This window comes from Dipodomys merriami, unplaced genomic scaffold (genome assembly GCF_024711535.1).
Source record: "Dipodomys merriami isolate MVZ:Mamm:240054 unplaced genomic scaffold, mDipMer1.0.p SCAF_1, whole genome shotgun sequence".
Classification (NCBI taxonomy): Eukaryota; Metazoa; Chordata; class Mammalia; order Rodentia; family Heteromyidae; genus Dipodomys; species Dipodomys merriami.
The window spans coordinates 77,025,857-77,044,032 of record NW_027202270.1 but is presented as its reverse complement, the minus strand read 5'-3'; the positions used below and the strand labels follow the sequence as shown (position 1 = coordinate 77,044,032).

Here is an 18,176-nt window from a genome sequence, read left to right as displayed (position 1 = left end):
GATAATTATCTGTGATTTTTGCATTTCTTGTATCCTTCAATTCAGTACTTCAACAAGTTCTATGTTATCACCAAAATGTATATCAAATATTTTTACTTCATCTGTGACTGTCCTAATCAAAGCTCCCATAGTTCTCTGACTGGATATTTGAAGAGTTACTAGCTGTTTCTACTTTTCTTTTTGCTCCCTTCCTATCTTCTATTCATATAGCACCCAGCCAGTTGCAAAGTATAATTGGATCACATTACTCTCTTGCTTAAAACATTCTAGTGACTTCTAAGGTACTTCAAATAAAATCCAGCCTGAGTCTAGAAGGCCCTATATAGTCTGGCCCATGACTACTATCCAACTTCATCACAATCACTGTACCATACATGTAAGAACCTTGTTCACTTCATTAGACAAATCAGACTTACCTAACTTCTAGTCTCTGGGAATGCTCCCCTCTCTCCTTTACCCCCAATCGGGCTGGCTCTGTCTTATCCTTCAGGTCTCCATCAAGATGCTTCTCTCGTGGTCACCATTGACTTGAACTCTGCTAATAGTTCTGTTGACCTATAATATCCCAGATCCAAAAAAGACTCCAAGACACCCAGTTAAAGGAGCCAGGAACTTTATTACAGCTGCATGGGGTCTACTTCCTACTACCAAGAAAGTATAAGAACAGCCTTGAGCTCAGGGTGGGATGGACTTTTCTAGGGATAGGTTACATAGAGTTACATAGACAAGCCATGCAAGGCAGGTTTGGCACATTTTCATTGGTTATGGTTATATGACCTTTCAATTCATTTGTTCTTTATGGTAAATATCATATGTAATAATTTGCAATAGGCCACTCATAGTGGGACCAGTCAGTGGTGATCTTCAATTGGAGGATAGTGGTGGTGTCACCTGTGGGCTTACGGCCTTGCTACTGAGGCAAGCAAGCAAGGTTACAGAAGCAAAACATAACCTTGGGTTACAAGAGCATAGGCAGAACAGAATCTTGACTTGGTCAGCATGACTGATACTATCAATGCTATGGACTTCTAGCCCGTATTTCCTCTGTGTTGAACACTCACCAAATGATATGTAATGTTTACAGTTTTGTAATTATGAAAGTTTCAAACATAAACAAAAGTAGAGGAACTCTAATAAGTGCCTATGTAACTGTCATCTGCTCAGTTACCTGCATATAACATTTATTTCCTTCCTATTCCCATTCAATTTCCTCTTGCCATTACTTTGAAGCAGATCTTAAGCACAGTATCATTCATCTGTAATATTTCAGTATATATGAAATAAATGTTTGGCTGTACTAGGAGCTGTAGAGGTTAGAATATTTTCTGTCAAAGTGGTTGCTTGACATAAGCACAGCTGTTTAAAGGGCAGTTGCCATTTTACAATAAGCTATTTTAGTTAAGCTACATCCTGTTGTAGGAATTTTCTAGAGGCTGTCTCAAGTGGTAGAATAAGAATTGTTTTCTGGCAAATTCCTTCTTTGGCCAGGTATCCTGGTTTTGGTTGATTGCTCAGGTAAACTTTTAACCTTTTTCAAACTAGCCAATTGTGCAACACTGTAAATTTAAGTTCTGAGCTATCAGAATGAAGGCAAATAAGGTATTAGAGTTAAAACCTGGCTTATAGCCTGCCCGGTGTGCTTGCTTATTTGGCTTCCTGTTAGCACATCCTTCTGCAGAAGCAAAATCTTGCCTTGCCCAATTCCTTTAGAGTTGGTGTCCTTATACCCGAGTATCAGAAGACATTTCTAATAGGTTTGAGGCACTCTACCACTTGAACCACACCCACAGCTGAAGATGAGAATTCTTAACTGCAAGCTGGCCTCACCTCCTTTTTTGTGTGTGTGTTCTTACTGGGGCTTGAAACTTAAAGCCTGAGTGCTATTACTTAGCTTTTTCCTTTGAGGCTGGTGCTCTATTATTTGAGCCACAGCTCCATTTTGGCCTTTTGGTGGTTAATTTGAGTCTTACAGACTTTTCCTGTTCATACTGGCTTTGATGCAGGATTCTTAAATCTCAGCCTCCTCAATAGCTAGGTTTACACATACACATTACACGGGGGCCTGGCCCCACTTCTTTAACAGCTTAAAGGTAAGGATTGAGCTGTATAACTAAATAACTAGTATGATTTTATTTCATACCTTAACCAAACTGCATTAGTTCTTTTGTAGGTGGAGTAGGTGCCTAAGAAAAAAAATCAATGAAGTTTGAATGAAAACAAGCACGATGTATGTTAAGTTTTTTTTGTTTTTTAAATATGCAAGTCTTGGATCTTTTCTTTCTGTTGGGTGCTGGTGGATCACACCTGTAATCCTAGATACACAGGAGGCTTGGATCTGAGGGTCATGGTTTGAAGTCGCACTGGGCAGGAAAGTCTGTGAAACTGTTAACTGCCAATCAACCAGCAAAAAGCTGGAAGTGGAGTTGTAGCTCAAATGGTAGACGAAGCCCAGGCTCTGAGTTCAAGTCCTAAGACCAGCAGCCACCCCCCCCAAAATAGAATACACACACACACACACACACACACACACACACACACACACACACACACACACACACACACACACACACACACACACACACACACACACACACACACACACACACACACACAGAGCGCAGAGCAAGAGCGACTTTGGAGGGCGAGTTAAAAGTCTTCCTGCCTGGAACACCAAAGCTTTCTCCCGGCCCCAGGCAGGACTCACCAACCGAAGGCGGGGCGAGACGGAAGCCCCGCCCCTCCTCCGACCGCCCCAGCCCCGCCCCCTCCTCTTCCGCCCCGCCCCAATCCTTCGCGCTTCTGTTTTTCCCGGCCGCCCTTGCGCCCAGCCCGGCGCTCCTCAAGATGGCGGCTGACAGTGAGGTTTGTGCTTCGCTCTTAACCTCTGCCCGTCGCTCCCTTCGGTCCTCCACGTCAGCGCTCCGGGGCTCAGTTTCTTTCTTTTCCCTCTTTTTCCGCAGCCCGAGTCGGAGGTGTTTGAGATCACGGACTTCACCACGGCGTCGGAGTGGGAAAGGTGAGTGGCGTCTTCGGGGCCGAGCACCCTGGGCCCGGCGTCGCCGCCCCCCCCCCCGCCCCCGTCATCCAAACAAACGCGGCCCACGTGACCCCGTGCGGCGGGGAAGCGCGGCTGCGGGGCCGGCGCCGGCAGGCCGTGGCCAGCCGCAGGCCTCGGCCGCGACACACCCAGCCGGCCCGCCCCCGGCGTCGGCCCCACGCTGGCCGCTGGGGCTTTGAGGAAAAGTTTCCTCGCGACTACTGTCCTCGTTCCTCCACCCCACCCCCCCCGCACTCATGCCTTCCGGGACTCCCGTCGCCGTGCTCTTCCCACGGCCGTGTGACTCGCTCTGTGGTCGGCAGCGAGCCTCGCAGCCGCTCCTTTCCGTCCCGGGGCCCGGAAGGCCCATTGCAGGAGGAGGCCTCGGGAGCGTTCGCTGGCCGCGCGTCGGCCACGCTCCCACCCTCTCCAGCCGCCCTTCCTGCACAGCCACCTTCGTCCACGGGTTTGAAACGGACTGGGGCGGCCTGTGCCCGTTCACCCTCCTGTGGACAGCTGTCCTGGGCGCCACCGTCGTATCCCTGAGATCAGCTTGTAAAGCCAAGTTGATGGAGGAGCGACGGATGGAGCAAAGTTTTCTGTTCCGCATCACTAACGTCGGTCTTCACTTTGGTCGGGCTAGAAGTCAATATTTTCCGTTGTTACAGTCTCCCTCGTCAGTAGATGGCATAGGAAAATAGAACGGGATCCTTCCTGGAATAATGGTTTAACCTGTGTACCACCCCCCCCCCCAAAATCAGTAAGATAATAACTACACTGGCAAGGCTTTATTGAGAAGATTATCTATATCTAGAGTTATGTTTTGGGGGAGAAGCCCCCCCCCATTGATAATGTTTAAGAAAGTCGAGCATGAAAAGTTAAGCCATTTGGTACTAACTATACATAGTAGTTTAGGATGATTTTGTAGACTATAAAATTGTTGGAGTTATTTTGAATGAAGGTAGGAAAGGAGCTGCTTTGAAAATGGGAAATGAAAGCTGACCTGTAGGTCTGCCTATAGTCCCATCTACTGTGGAGGCTGAGGTGGGAAGATGATTTGAGCTGAGGAGACAAAATAGCTGATTCATATTTCTCTCTCTGTCTCTCTCACACACAAATGAAGGGGAGAAAAAAGGGAAGTGGTTGGCTAGACATAAGAGACTGACATTAGAGACATGTGAGGATGAACTTTAGCTCCTCATGTGGAAGTAATTAAATACAGTTATGAGGACTGTTTCAAAATAGAAAACTGTCTTCTGCTTTTATGTTGTTTATTGAGCAAAACCAGTATTTTACAGTTCTTGATGAAAATAGTAAGATTTACAAGGTTTTAAAACACAGGTTAATGTTTGAAAAGTCAATATGTTATTTACAGGTAAGTTTATTGGGTAGATTAAGCAGAAGCCAATAACTCGTTATTTGTTCCTTGAAGTATTTACTGATGTCCATGTGTCATGTCCATGTGTCAGTGTGGGATACTGGGGATGTAGGGATGTGATAGTAAAAACAGACATAGTTCCTCTTGTCTAGTAGAAAAGACATTAAGGCTGAAAATGTCACTCAGGGGTAAAAGTGATTAGTAAGCACAAGGTTCCTAGTTCAAACCCTAATACTGCCAAAAAAAAAAAAAAGACATGAATCAAATAATACAAATTAGTCTATAATTTATAGTTTGACATGAGAGCTAGGAAAGGAAAGATGAACCTGTATAAAAGTTACTAACAAAAAAAACTAATCTAGAATAAGAAATTATCTAGAATAAGAAATTAACTAATCCTTCAGCTGAGATCTGGAGAGCTCTTAAGTAGAAAGTTACTAAGTTTTCCAGTCAAATCTCAATACTTGTAGGATAAAGCCTAAATATATATATATTTCTTTTTTTTTTTTGGTCAGTCGTGGGGCTTGAACTCTGGGCCTGGGCTCTGTCCGTCAGCTCTTTAGCTCAAGGTGAGCGCTCTACCACTTGAGCCACAGTCTACCACTTGAGCCACAGCACCACTTCTGGTTTTCTGAGTGGTTTTATTGGAGATAAGAGTGTCACAGAGTTTCCTGCCCGGTCTGGCTTTGAACCGTGATCCACAGATCTCAGCCTTCTGAATAACTAGGATTACAGGCGTGAGCCACTGATGCCTGGTTAAATATTCTTTTTTTTTTTTTAAATTTAATTTAATTTTATTTGTGAACATACTGTACAGAGGGGTTACAATTACATGGGCAGGATAATGCGTACATTTCTTACCAAGCATTGCAGCCTCCTCCTTTGTTTACCCTTCACATCCCTTCCCAGCCTCTCCCCTCCCCCCCAATCCCAATCCTTCTCCTTCCCCCCCTTCCCTCCCCCCACCGACGTTGTAAAGCTCGTTTTGGACATGACAACTTGTACTTCTCATTGTTGCAACAGGTCCACCTGTATCCTTAAACAACTGGTTTTTCCCCATCTCCTCCACAAGTTATACTGACATCAAATATAGTGAAAGCAGGGGTTATACTGTGGGGGAGGGACATACAAAGCAACAAAGAGATAATCTTATGTGTTAGAAGCACATGCATGAAAGAAAAAAACATTAAAATACATATCTAAGGGGCTGGGAAGTTGGCTCAGTGGTAGAGCGCTTGCCTTGCATGCCTGAGGCCCTGGGTTCGATTCCTCAGCACCACATAAGCAAAAAGAAAAAAGCCGGAAGTGGCGCTGTGGCTCAAGTGGTAGAGCACTGGCCTTGAGCTGAAGAGCTGAGGGACAGTGCTCAGGCCCAGAGTTCAGGCCCCACAACCGGACCAAAAAAAAAAAAAAACATATCTAAGGGTTCATTTTCCTGACATCACATTATCTGACCTTTTCCGCTTGACTCATACATCTACTAGATATTGCAAATAAGGGAAACCATGGGACCTATGTTTCTTTGGGCCTGGCTTACTTCACTTAATATAATTTTTTCCAAGTTTTTCCATTTCCTAACAAATGGGGCAATGTCATTCTTTCTGATGGAGGCATAGAATTCCATTGTGTATATATACCACATTTTCTTGATCCATTCATCTACTGAGGGGCATCTGGGTTGGTTCCATATCTTAGCTATGGTAAATAATGCTGCAATAAACATTGTTGTGCTGGTAGCTTTAGTGTGGTCTTGTTTGTAAACATTTGGGTAAATGCCCAAAAGTGGGATTGCTGGGTCATAGGGGAGTTCTATGTGAAGTCTTTTGAGGAACCTCCATACTGCTTTCCAAAGTGGTTGAACAAGTTTACATTCCCACCAACAATGAAGTGAGGTTCCTTTCTGTCCACATCCCCTCCAGCATCTGTTGTTGTTAGAGTTCTTGATTTTTGCCGTTCTGACTGGAGTGAGGTGATATCTCAATGTTGTTTTGATTTGCATTTCTTTTATGGCTAGGGATGTTCAACATTTCTTCATGTGTCTATTGGCCATCCTTCTTTCTTCTTCAGAGTGGTTAAATATTCTTTTAGGCAGTTTATACAACAAGTATTTCAGTATTATAAGTATGAATTTATACAATAATTATTTTATGTTCTTTTTACTCTGAAAGCTATTCTTTAATTTTTAATTATATTTTAAATTATTAAAAATAAAACCTTTAAACATACCTCTAAAACATAACTGCTCTTAATTTTTTCATGTATATCCTTCTAGTCGTGTGTGTTGTAAACTATTTGGATCAATACTTATTTCTATAAAATTTTCATTTAACATGTAATCAGCTCATTGTTTCTCAAAATGTTCTTCAAACCATATATATGTGTGTGTGTGCATGTATACATATAGATGTATATACATCTTTTTTTCAGTACTGAACTTTCAATTCAGGACCTATAATTTGCTAGTAAGGATCTAAAACACTTGAGCTATACTTCTCCCTTTTTTCTGCTCTATTATTTTTCAAATAGGATCTCATGTTTTTGCCTTGGCTGGCAGTGATCCTCCTACCACAGCTGGATGACAAATGCACACTATTACACCCAGCTTTTTTTTGTTGAGATGAAGTCTTGATAACTTTGCATGGATCTAACTTTTCACTGGATCTTCCTGACCTCCACCTCTCAAGTAGCTGGTATTTAAGCCATAAACCACTGCATACATGGCTCAAAACATGATTTTCATTGGTTGCTTATTATACCATTGAGTTGAAGATGTACCACTAACTTAGAACTCTTTGCTACAATTGAATATGAAATGACTTACAGTTTTTTACCTTTGCAAGCACAATATGCACTTAATGCTTTTTTTTGAAGGGGGGGGATCTGGTCGTGGGGCCTAAACTCTGGGCCTGGGCGCTGTCCCTCAGCTCTTCAGTTCAAGGCTAGCGCTCTACCACTTGAGCCACAGCACCACTTCTGGCTTTTTTCTTTTTGCTTATGTGGTGCTGAGGAATCGAACCCAGGGCCTCAGGCATGCAAGGCAAGCACTCTACCACTGAGCCACCTTCCCAGCCCCACTTAATGCTTTTTAGTGCTTGGGATGAACCTTGGGCCTTGTTCTTACCAGGCAAGTCCTGTACCATAAGCAGATATATATATATATATATATATATATATATATATATATATATATATATATCTTATGCAAAGTTTTTTTTTACTTCTGAATATATTTTACATTTTAATTCTTTTGTAAATATGCAAACTTATTTCTAGGGCACTTATTTTCAAACTAATAGTTGCTATTTTGACTAAACACCCCAAAAGGGAATTAATACCTGGATTAATACTGCTTTTTTCTCTCTTCTTTTTCTTTTTTCCTTTCTCTTTCCCTCCCTCCCTTTTTCCTTCTCTCCCTTCCTTCCTCCTTTCCTTCCTCCTTCCCTCCCTCCTTTCTTTCTTCCCTTCCTTCCTTCCTTTCTTCCCTCCCTCCCTCCCTCTCTCCCTCTCTCTCACTCTTTCTTTGTGTGTGTCAGTACTGGGCTTGAACTCAGGGCCTTGTGCTTTTTTTTTTTTTGGTCGATTGTGGGGCTTGAACTCTGGACCTGGGGCTATCCCTGAGCTTTTCAGCTCAAGGCAAGCACTAAACCACTTGAGCCACAGTGCCACTTCAGTTTTCTGGAGGTTAATTGGAGATAAGAGTCTCAAGGATTTTCCTGTCTGGGCTGACTTGAACCCTGATCCTCAGATCTCAGCCTCCTGAGTAGCTAGGATTACAGGCATGAGCCACTGGTGTCCGGTTTCCTTGTACTTTTTTTAACTCACATTTGAACCAAACCTGCAGTCCAGCATTTTTGTTGGTTAATTGAAGACAGAATCTCATAAACTTTTTTGCCTGGGCTAGCTTTGAAATGAGATCCTCAGATCTCTGCCTCTTGAGTAGCTAGGATTATAGATGTGAGACACTTGTTCCAGGTTGTTTGTTTTTGTGTGTGTTCTGGTTTTGAACTCAGGGTCTATGCACTGTCCCTGAGCCTTTTTGCCCAAGGCTAGTGTTCTACAGCTTGAGCCATAGCTCCAATTCCAGCTTTTTTGGTGGTTAATTGGAGATAATGAATCTCAGACTTTCCTACTGTCTTTGAACCATGTCAATCTTCTGAGTAGTTAGGACTACAGGCACAAGCCACCAGCACCTGGCTTAAATAGTTTTTAGATGTCTGCTACTTCATATAGATGACGTCTACTTGTATTCTCTTGTCAGCTGTCCCTTAAAATTTGTTTTATTTAATAAACCAAATTCCCAAACAATGTTTTCTTCTTTTGGGAGAAAGAAGGGAAAGTCAGATAATTCTTAAATATATTTAAAGGGATAGTTGAATTAAATAGGTCTGCTAATTTGCATGTAGAGGAGAGATTTATCATTTGCATAATTATCTTACTAATTTCATCTGTAAGTTTTGACTTCTGTTGAAAATTTATCATATTTTAATAAAAGAGACCCATAATTTGTATAGAAGGTAGAATGCCTTTATTGGGAAATAGTAGATTTAAATGAATTAAAACTTAAGAATTCTTGAGCTAAATGGGATTATTTATACTTTTATTCCTTTTCTACTTTTATTCTAGTGAGGAGGAAAAGTAATAATAATAAATAAGGCTAACAATAATATTGTTCTGAGTTTTCTTTAATCAGAATGTTAAAATATACTTTTAAAAAGTTCTTTTTTAGCCAGGCTCCAGTGGCTCACACCTGTAATCCTAGCTACTCAGGAGGCTGAGCTCTGAGAATCACGGTTCAAAGCCAGCCTGGGCAGGAAAGTCTGTGAGACTCTTATCTCCAGTTAACCACTAGAAAACCGGAAGTGGCATTGTAGCTTAAGAGGTTGAGCGCTCACCTTGAACTGAAGAGCTGAGGGACAGTGCCCAGGCCCAGAGTTTAAGCCCCAGGACCGACAAAAAAAATTCTTTTTTAAGGGAAAAATGGGTTAAGCAAGAGAAAGCATTTCCAAAAGCATGTCCAAAAAGAAATGTACTCTTATGTAACTGTAACCCCTCTATATATATAATATATTATATATAATATATATAATATATATATATATTATATATAATATATATATATAATATATAAAAAAACTGTTTTTTAAGTAATCTTATCATGATAGTAATTGCATATTGTGCAGTTACATAATTAGAAAAAATTTTCCCTTCCTTTCCTAGGTTTATTTCTAAAGTTGAAGAAGTCCTGAATGACTGGAAACTGATTGGAAACTCTGTGGGAAGGCCACTTGAAAAGGTCAGATTTATTTATTAGTGTCTCTAAATTGGTATTTATTTTGAAACTTACATGTTTAATCCTTTCCCTGCACTTGCCACATTTAAATTAAATGTTTAGAAGTTATGCATATAGGTGCTGAGTTCAAGCTCAGACCTAGCACCAAAAAAAAAAAAAAAAAAGTTACATATAGTATATAAACACCAAGTAGCATCTAAAAGACTTTGGATTTGAATTTATAGCAAATAATATGTGAAAGACTTTTGCAAAATCTTTAAAAAATAATATATGTTGGGGCTGCTGGCCCCAACATAGAGTAGTGCTTACCTTGCATGCATGGGGCCCTGGGTTCAATTACTCAGCACCACATAAGCAGAAAAAAAAAGCTGGAAGTGGCGCTGTGGCTCAAATGGTATAGCACAAGCCTTGAACTGAAGATCTGAGGGAGAGCACCCAGGCCCAGATTTCAGGTCCCATGACTGATCCGGGAAAAAAAAAAGTCATTTTTGTGCCAGTTTTCTTTCTGTTTGATACTTTTCTTTCACCTTATTTCTTAGAATATGAAATGTCTTTTTTTCAAAGTTTTTTCATCAGGAAAATTGGGCTTTTTATTTCTTGGGTAGAATATTTTGTTTAATGAGGAAAAAACCTTGGTGTTAAAACTCACAACCTGCAATTCATTGCTCTCATGCTTTATAACTAGGAGTAACCTTTTTTTAGCATATGAATGTTTGAGGATTTTATGTAAGAATGAAAAAAGCAGTGTTAAAATTGAGGTGAGGGGCTGGGAAGGTGGCTCAGTGGTAGAGCGCTTGTCTTGCATGCATGAGGCCTTGGGTTCGATTCCTCAGCACCACATAAGCAAAAAGAAAAAAAAAATCCGGAAGTGGTGCTATGGCTCAAGTGGTAGAGCGCTATCCTTGAGCTGAAGAGCTGAGGGACAGTGCCCAGGCCCGAGTTCAGGCCCCACGACCAGACTCAAAAAAAAAAAAAAAAATTGAGGTGAAACTCAAATTCGAATTCAAGGTTATGATTTTTTACTATAAACCACACCACAAATGTATTAGAAGCAGATATTCTGAGAACAAATCTTGATTTTCTCAGTTCACTAAGGATATTAACAATTTAATACTGTGTACTGTCTTAGTTTGTTAAATTCGTATAAAGTAAAATTCATCATTTTGTTATTGTAATCTCTTATTTAATAATAATTTAATAATATAAATGGCATGTAAGCCCTTTAAGAACTCAATTTTCAATATTTACCAAGGTTTTCTAGCATTATGGTGGTCACAGAGTTTGAATCTATGAATTTGTTATCTATAGAATATAAGCAGATAAAGCAACACTAGAAAGTATACATCATTTTAAGATTTGTTGGAATATACAGAGTAAATTGATACTCTGTGTCAAAATATTTTTTTTGTGTTGATTTTTCATTAAAGATAAAATGTGAAGTTCTCAACAGATCATTCTATTGTACTTACTGCAAACACATAACACAATTGATGTCTTCTAAGATTAAAGGCAAAATAAGCTAGATATTACCTGGAAGAGGAAAAAAGACTAAAAAAAAACTTTTTTTCATTGCCATTATAAAAATGATGTACCGAGGGTTGTAGTTACATAAGACTGGTAAAGAGTACATTTCTTTTTGGAAAGTGTCATCCTTGGAAAAAAGATTGGTATTACCAAAAGAGATAAAGTAAGTAAGTGTGTGTGTGTGTGTGTGTGTGTGTGTGTGTGTGTGTGTGTGTGTGTGTGTGTGTGTGTGTGTGTGTGTGTGTGTGTGTGTGTGTGTGTGTGTGTGTGTGTGTGTACACATGCACATATACATATGTATATTTATTTGATAGTAAAACAGTAAGTTTATTGGAAGAGAAAGTACAGACTTCATAGAGGGGAGCTCTAAAGAAGGGAGTCCATTAAATTTCTCCCAGTGAAGCAGCTTTTATGTTTTATTAATTCTCCTCCCCCAGGACATGATTGGTCAGTGTCCCTTATTGACCTCTGCCATTGGGCATGTCTACTCCAGGTTTTTTAAATTGTTCTTGCTTTCCTTTCTTGTTTGTTTGTTTTTGTTCTTTTCTTTTTAGATAAGATCGGAGAGCCTGGGTAGCTTCTGAGATAATCCTGCTTCAGCCCAAGTGCTGATCAATAGGTTCTTTTTTGCTGCTGTTGTTGGTAATGGGTCTTGAACTCAGGGCCTAGGTGCTATCCCTGAGCATTTTTGCTCAAGGCTAGATTTCTACTACAGTGCCACTTCCAGTTTCCTGGTGATTAATTAGAGACAAGTCTCATGGATTTTCCTGCACAGGCTGGCTTTGTACCACAATCCTCAGATCTCATCCTCCTGAGTAGTTAGGATTATAATTTGTGAGCATCAGTACCCATCTTGATAGATAAGACTCTTTTGCTGTCTTTTTCTTTTTGGTGAGGATAATGAAGGATGTAACTCAGTTGACCCAGTAATGTACGTAACAATGGTTATAGTAGTTTGCGGATTCATTTATTCATATACATGACACATAGCTTGTTTGTTGTCAGTAAATGTTTGTTGAATGTCTCTCAAAAATACATGATTAATCCCTTGAATTAGAGAAAATAAATATAAACAGATTATATATTCAGCTGATTGTATGTTTTGTTAAAATGTTACATTTTTAAAACCTTATACAAAGGGCAGACATTTTTCCTAGTTTAATACATTTTTATTTTTCTACATTTAGTTTCATAAGCAACTATGAAACAGGTTCTTTTTTTCCCTTTTTCTTTTTTGAGTAATCATTTTCTCCTTGGAATTAAATTTAGTAATTTCATGCTTTTTTCTAATTAGTTTTTTTCTAAATTTATATATATTGTAATTGGTTTGTTTTATGGATGAGTCTTTTTCTAAAAAGTAGTAAAGGTGAGAAATTCAGTTGTATTTTTCCACAAGGAATAAATGTTTAAAATCAGATATTTGGATAGTTCATGTATATTAAATTTTCCTCCCGACTTCTGACTCAAGTTACAAAAGACTTCTTCCTTTCAGCTATTCCCTTTTGTTCATTTATTTGTTTTATACATTTGTCATTTGTTCATTGGTAGAGTGCCTAGAGAGCACTAGAAATTTCTTCCTCACTTGCTGCTTATCAAAATAGTTTTCCACTTCCATTCCCCACTTTCAGGTTGTTAGGTTTTCTTTCCTTTGTTCCATGGTCATTGTTTTTTTCTTTTTGTTTTCCTTTGGAAAGTTGAACCAAGGAAATTCAGTATGCTAGGAAAATACTGAGTTGTATTACTGGCTCTTTCTCCATGGCCGTTTTGTCCATGCCCCTTCTGTTTGTTCTTCCAGAAAGGTAGATATAAACTAGTGGTATGGAGATGTTCAGGCAGTTAATCCGAATCAGATCCTTCAACTCATTTGTTTATGAAAATTATATTTTTGGGGTGCTAGTGGTCACACTTGTTATAGTAGATATTCATCAAGTGGAAATTGGGTGAATCACAGTCAAGGCCCAATAGGGCCTTGAGACTTTGTGTCAACAGAAAAAAGCTGTATATGTTGGCACTTACCTGTCTCATCTGTCATTCCACTTAAGGGAAGATTTCTGTTAAGGGCTAGTCTCAGCAAGACCATATCAAGAAAAAGGGCTGGAGATGTTACAATATATCTACCTACCATGATGCCCTGAGTTCAAACCCCAGTACTACCAAAACCAAAATTGTATTAGAAGCTGGATTTATCATATTGTAAAAATTATATTTCATCCAGGTTAAAGGATTCATAACTACTTATAGCTAGAAGGGCTTTAAGCATCATATATAAATGACGTTCTTAGTCCACAGACTTTGTCGCATTAAACTGTATGTGTGGTCAATTTTGAATGAGACTATAATTTACTTGGGAGGGGGGTCTGCAGCATTCATTATATCCTTAAAAGGAGCCTCTGAAAATGGTTATTTTTGAATTACTATAGTTTTTAGAAGAACACATTCTGGTTTGATAGAAATTGTAGGTTTATGTAGAAGCCATAGCTTGCTATCACATCTTGGCCTGAGATTGATTGATTGATTGATTGATTTGAGATGGTCTTACTGGCTAGCCCAGGTTGAAATTGAACTCTCCATTCTCTTGCTTCAGATTCTTCTAGTGCTAGGATTAAAGATGTATACCATCATGCCTGGTAGACAAATAATTTTGTCTTTGATGCCTCTGTACTTTTTTTTTTTTTTTGGTCATGAATCTTGAACTCAGAGACTGGGCTCTGTCCCTGACCTTTCTTGCCCAAGGCTAGCACTCTACTACTACTTTGAGCCTCAGTGCTGCTTCCAGTTTTCTGGTAGTTAATTGGAGATAAGAGTCTCACATAATTTCCTGCCTGGGAACAGCATTCCTAGATCTCAGCCTCCTGAGTCATTAGTATTACAGGTGTGAGCCACCAGTGCCCAGCTTGTACTTTTTTTTTTTTTAAAAAAGCATTTTCTGGAAGTGGCTCTGTGGCTCAAGTGGTAGAGGGCTTGCCTTGAACTGAAGAGCACAGGGGCAGCACCCAGGCCCAGAGTTCAAGCTCCACAACCAACAACAACAACAAAAAAATGCATTTTCTGTGTTTTTAAAACACATATTCTGCCCATAGAGCTTCAGGATTTGCTAGCCCTTAAAAGCTGTTTTGTTGTGTTTTGGTTTTTTTGCCAGTCCTGGGGCTTGAACTCAGGGCCTGGGTGCTGTCCATGAGCTTCTTTTGCTTAAGGCTGGCACTCTACCACTTGAGCCACAGCACCACTTCTTTTTCTGTTTATATGGTACTGAGAAATTGAACCCAAGGCTTCATGCATGTTAGGCAAGCTCTACCACTATGCCACATCCCAGTCTAGCCCTTAAATGTTTAATGCTCCAAAATTACTTACTTCTTTTCTTGCTCCTGGTTTGTACTTTTACTCTCCTGTCCCAAGAGTTGGCATAGGTTTGGTTTTTTTTTTTTTTTTTTTTTTTGTCAGTTGTGTGCTTGAACTCAGGGCCTGGGTGCCTTCTCTGAGCTCTTTTGCTCAAGGCTCTTGCTCTACCACGTTGAACCACAGCTCCACTTCCACATTTTTAGTGGTTAATTGGAGATAAGAATCTCTCAGGACTTTTCTGCTGGGGCTGGCTTGGAACCATGATCCTCAGCTCTCAACCTCCTGAGTAGGTAGGATTACAGGCTTGAGCTACCAGTGCACAGCTTCCATCAAGGATTTTAGTCCAAGTGCATATACCTGCAGTCATTATAAATATTCTTAAAAACAGACTATACAGATTAATTCCCCTGCACTTAAAGACAGGAACTAATATCTACTTAGTGTCTAGTAAGCCCAGACAGTTTATATGTAAGAGTGTGCCTGGGCTGGCTTTGAACCATGATCCTCAATTCTCAGCCTTCTGAGTAGCTAAAATTTACAGGTGTGAATCACTGGTGCCCAGCTGGCATGGTTTTTACTGTGGAAAAATACTACACTTGCATTTTAGGTGGACAGTCCATTAGTATTAAATATATTGACATTATTATGCAACTGTGATAACCATCCATGTCTACTTTTTCATCATCCCAAACTAAAATGCTACTTACTCAAGAAAAACAAGCTCATATTAGAAGAATCGTATAGTTGTCCTTTTTTAACTAGTTTGTTTCACTAAGCATAATATTTCCAAGGTTTGCTTATTCTGTATCATATGTATTTTACAGCAGAATTTCAGTCCCTTTAAAGGTTAAGTAATTTTCTTTTTATTTTTTTAAAATTTTTTTGGGGGGATCTGGTCATGGGGCCTGAACTCTGGGCCTGGGCACTGTCCCTCAGCTCTTCAGCTCAAGGCTAGCGCTCTACCACTTGAGCCACAGCGCCACTTCCGGCTTTTTTCTTTTTGCTTATGTGGTGCTGAGGAATAGAACCCAGGGTCTCAGGCATGCAAGGCAAGCGCTCTGCCATTGAGCCACCTTCCCAGCCCCAGGTTGAGTAATTTTCTGTTGTATGTATGTAGCACCTTAAAAATCTATTAATTCTTCCCTTGATAAACTTTTGGCTTGCTTCCACTTTTGACTATTGTGAATAATGTACTATGAACATATACATATATGTTCCTTCTTTCAATTCTTTACAACATGTACTACTTGTGGAATTGCTGGATCATATAGTAATTGTATGTTTCATTATTTTGAGGAGCTCTTGTATTGTTTTCTTCTGCAGCTGAACCATTCTATATTCTCATTAGCAATGCACAGGGGTTCCAATATACATCCTCAACATGCTTGTCAGTTTTGGGTGTTGTATTTGGAATAATAGTGATCTTAATGGGTTTGGAGTGGTATCTCACTGTGGTTTTGATTCATGTTTCAGTGTCCCCGTGTAGTCTCACGAGGTAGGTACTGTTATTTAAAGATAGAAATTGAGACACATAGAAAAAGCTAATGTACCCCAAATCACTGTGAACTGTTCATCACCTAAGAGTTGTAGCCTCAGATACAGCTTTTCTTTTATGATCACTGTTGTAAATTACCTTCTAACTTTTTGCTTATGTCACTCTACTTTCACCTTTCCTTTCTAATTTTTCCCTTTTCCTATTTTGTTCAGGGGAATTCTCTAAACATTGTCGTATTATACATGCTTTTATGTAAGACTTCAGTGGCAAGCTGGGCACCAGTGGTGGCAACTCACACCTGTAACCATAACTTTTTAGGAGACTAAGATATGGGCATCATGGTTCAAAGACAGCATAGGCAGGAAAGTCAGTGAGACTCTTATCTCTAAGTAACCACTAAAAAAGCTGGAAGCGGGGCTGTGGCTCAAGTGGTAGAGCACTAGACTTGAGTGGTGGAAGAAAAAAAAAACAGACTGGTGGCTTTCTTGAGTGTTAAGCCTAGATTCCTATGACTGATATTCCTTCCTGTCATGATCAGTTTTCTGTTTTACCTACCTTTTCTTCTCCACTTCCTTATAGGAAACTTAAGCTAAATAGGGCTGTTTGTTCCCTAACAAACGAGTATTACCCCAAAGACTTGTCTTTTCTTCCTTACTAATTTTAAACTGAAATCCACTTTTCGGTAGCAGTCATCCATTTCTGACTTAGCTAGCATTTATCCAATCATCTTAAATTTGACCTACTGATGGTTATTACTTATATCTATCATATATAAATTCTGTATAGGGATATGTACCTTAGCTTCTAGTGGAAGAAACAGAGCCCCAAGTGGATCAGGTTCTAGCATTACCAGTTAGAGATGTGGTAACCTTGACCAAGTTTTTCAAACTCCTAACTTTTTCCCATCTGTAAAATGGGATTCATATATCTTAGTGTTAAGAGACTTTAAACACATCATACACACTCTTACATATAAATTGTCTGGGCTTACTAGGCCCTAAGTAGGTATTAGTTCCTGTCTTTAAGTGCAGAAGAATTAATCTGTATAGTCTGTTTTTAAGAATATTTATAATGACTTCAGGTATAAGTGCTTGGATTAAAATCCTTTATGGAAGTCAGGTGCTAGTGCCTCAAGCCTGTAATCCTACCTACTCACAAGGCTGAAATCTGAAGCTCATGGTTCAAAGCCAGCTGGGCAGGAAAGTCTATGAGACTTAGCTCCAATTAACTACCACAAAAATGGGAAGTGGGCCAGGCGCCGGTGGCTCACGCCTGTAATCCTAGCTACTCAGGAGGCTGAGATCTGAGGATCTCAGTTCAAAGCCAGCCTAGGCAGGAAAGACTGTGAGACTCTTATCTCCAATAAGCCGAAAACCAGAAGTGGCTCTGTAGCTCAAGTGGTAGAGCGCTCGCTTTGAGCTGAAGAGCTGAGGGACAGCGCCCAAGCCCAGAGTTCAAGCCCCATGACCAACAACAACAACAACAACAAAAAGGGAAGTGGCACTGTGGCTCAAAGTAGTAGGGTGTTAGCCTTGAGCAAAAGAGCTCAGGGATAGTGCCCAACCCTCAAGTTCAAGCCTCAAAACTGACAAAAAAAAAATCCTTGATGAGCAAATATATATGTAGATATACACACCACATACACACAGATGAAGTTAAATATAAAATGAGGTTATGTGAATAGAATCATATTACTGTAGGTGGTATTTTGTGACTGGTTTCTTCCACTTAAAAGTTTGTCCATGCTGTAGAGTTATCAGTACATCATTCTTTTTTATTGCTGAATAATATTCTATTGTATGGATAAAACTCATTGATTTATCCATTTGTCCATTATGGAAGTTTGGGTTCCTACCTTTTGGTCACTATGAATAATACTGCTATTGACATTTATATATAACTTTTTTTTACTATCAAAGTTAAATGTTGGGGTCAGTTCCTATTATTAGGGGGTACAACTATGTGTTGTGTGCAAAACAGTTGGATAAGGCCTCTGTTAGGCATAGATCATAGTAAGGGAATGGAAGAGTCAGCCCAGAAGACCCTGACAGCCAAGCCATCACTCTAGGAAAGTTCCAGTGCTATGCAACCTGTAAGGCATCATCTCTCATCT

At 39.8% G+C, this 18,176-nt stretch overlaps 1 protein-coding gene across 2 annotated transcripts in view; it reads left to right on the top strand.

Annotated features, from left to right (window-relative positions):
- Positions 1 to 2,823: 2,823 nt before the first annotated feature.
- Positions 2,824 to 18,176, top strand: part of Rab3gap1 (RAB3 GTPase activating protein catalytic subunit 1) — a 78,501-nt gene continuing 63,148 nt past the window's right edge. For both annotated transcript variants that reach the window (XM_070024039.1, XM_070024030.1), the window contains exons 1-3: positions 2,824 to 2,862; positions 2,961 to 3,016; positions 9,633 to 9,708. In XM_070024039.1, coding sequence (XP_069880140.1) covers positions 2,845 to 2,862; positions 2,961 to 3,016; positions 9,633 to 9,708 — 150 coding nt within the window. In that variant the 5' untranslated portion in view covers positions 2,824 to 2,844. The remainder of the gene's footprint in view (positions 2,863 to 2,960; positions 3,017 to 9,632; positions 9,709 to 18,176) is intronic.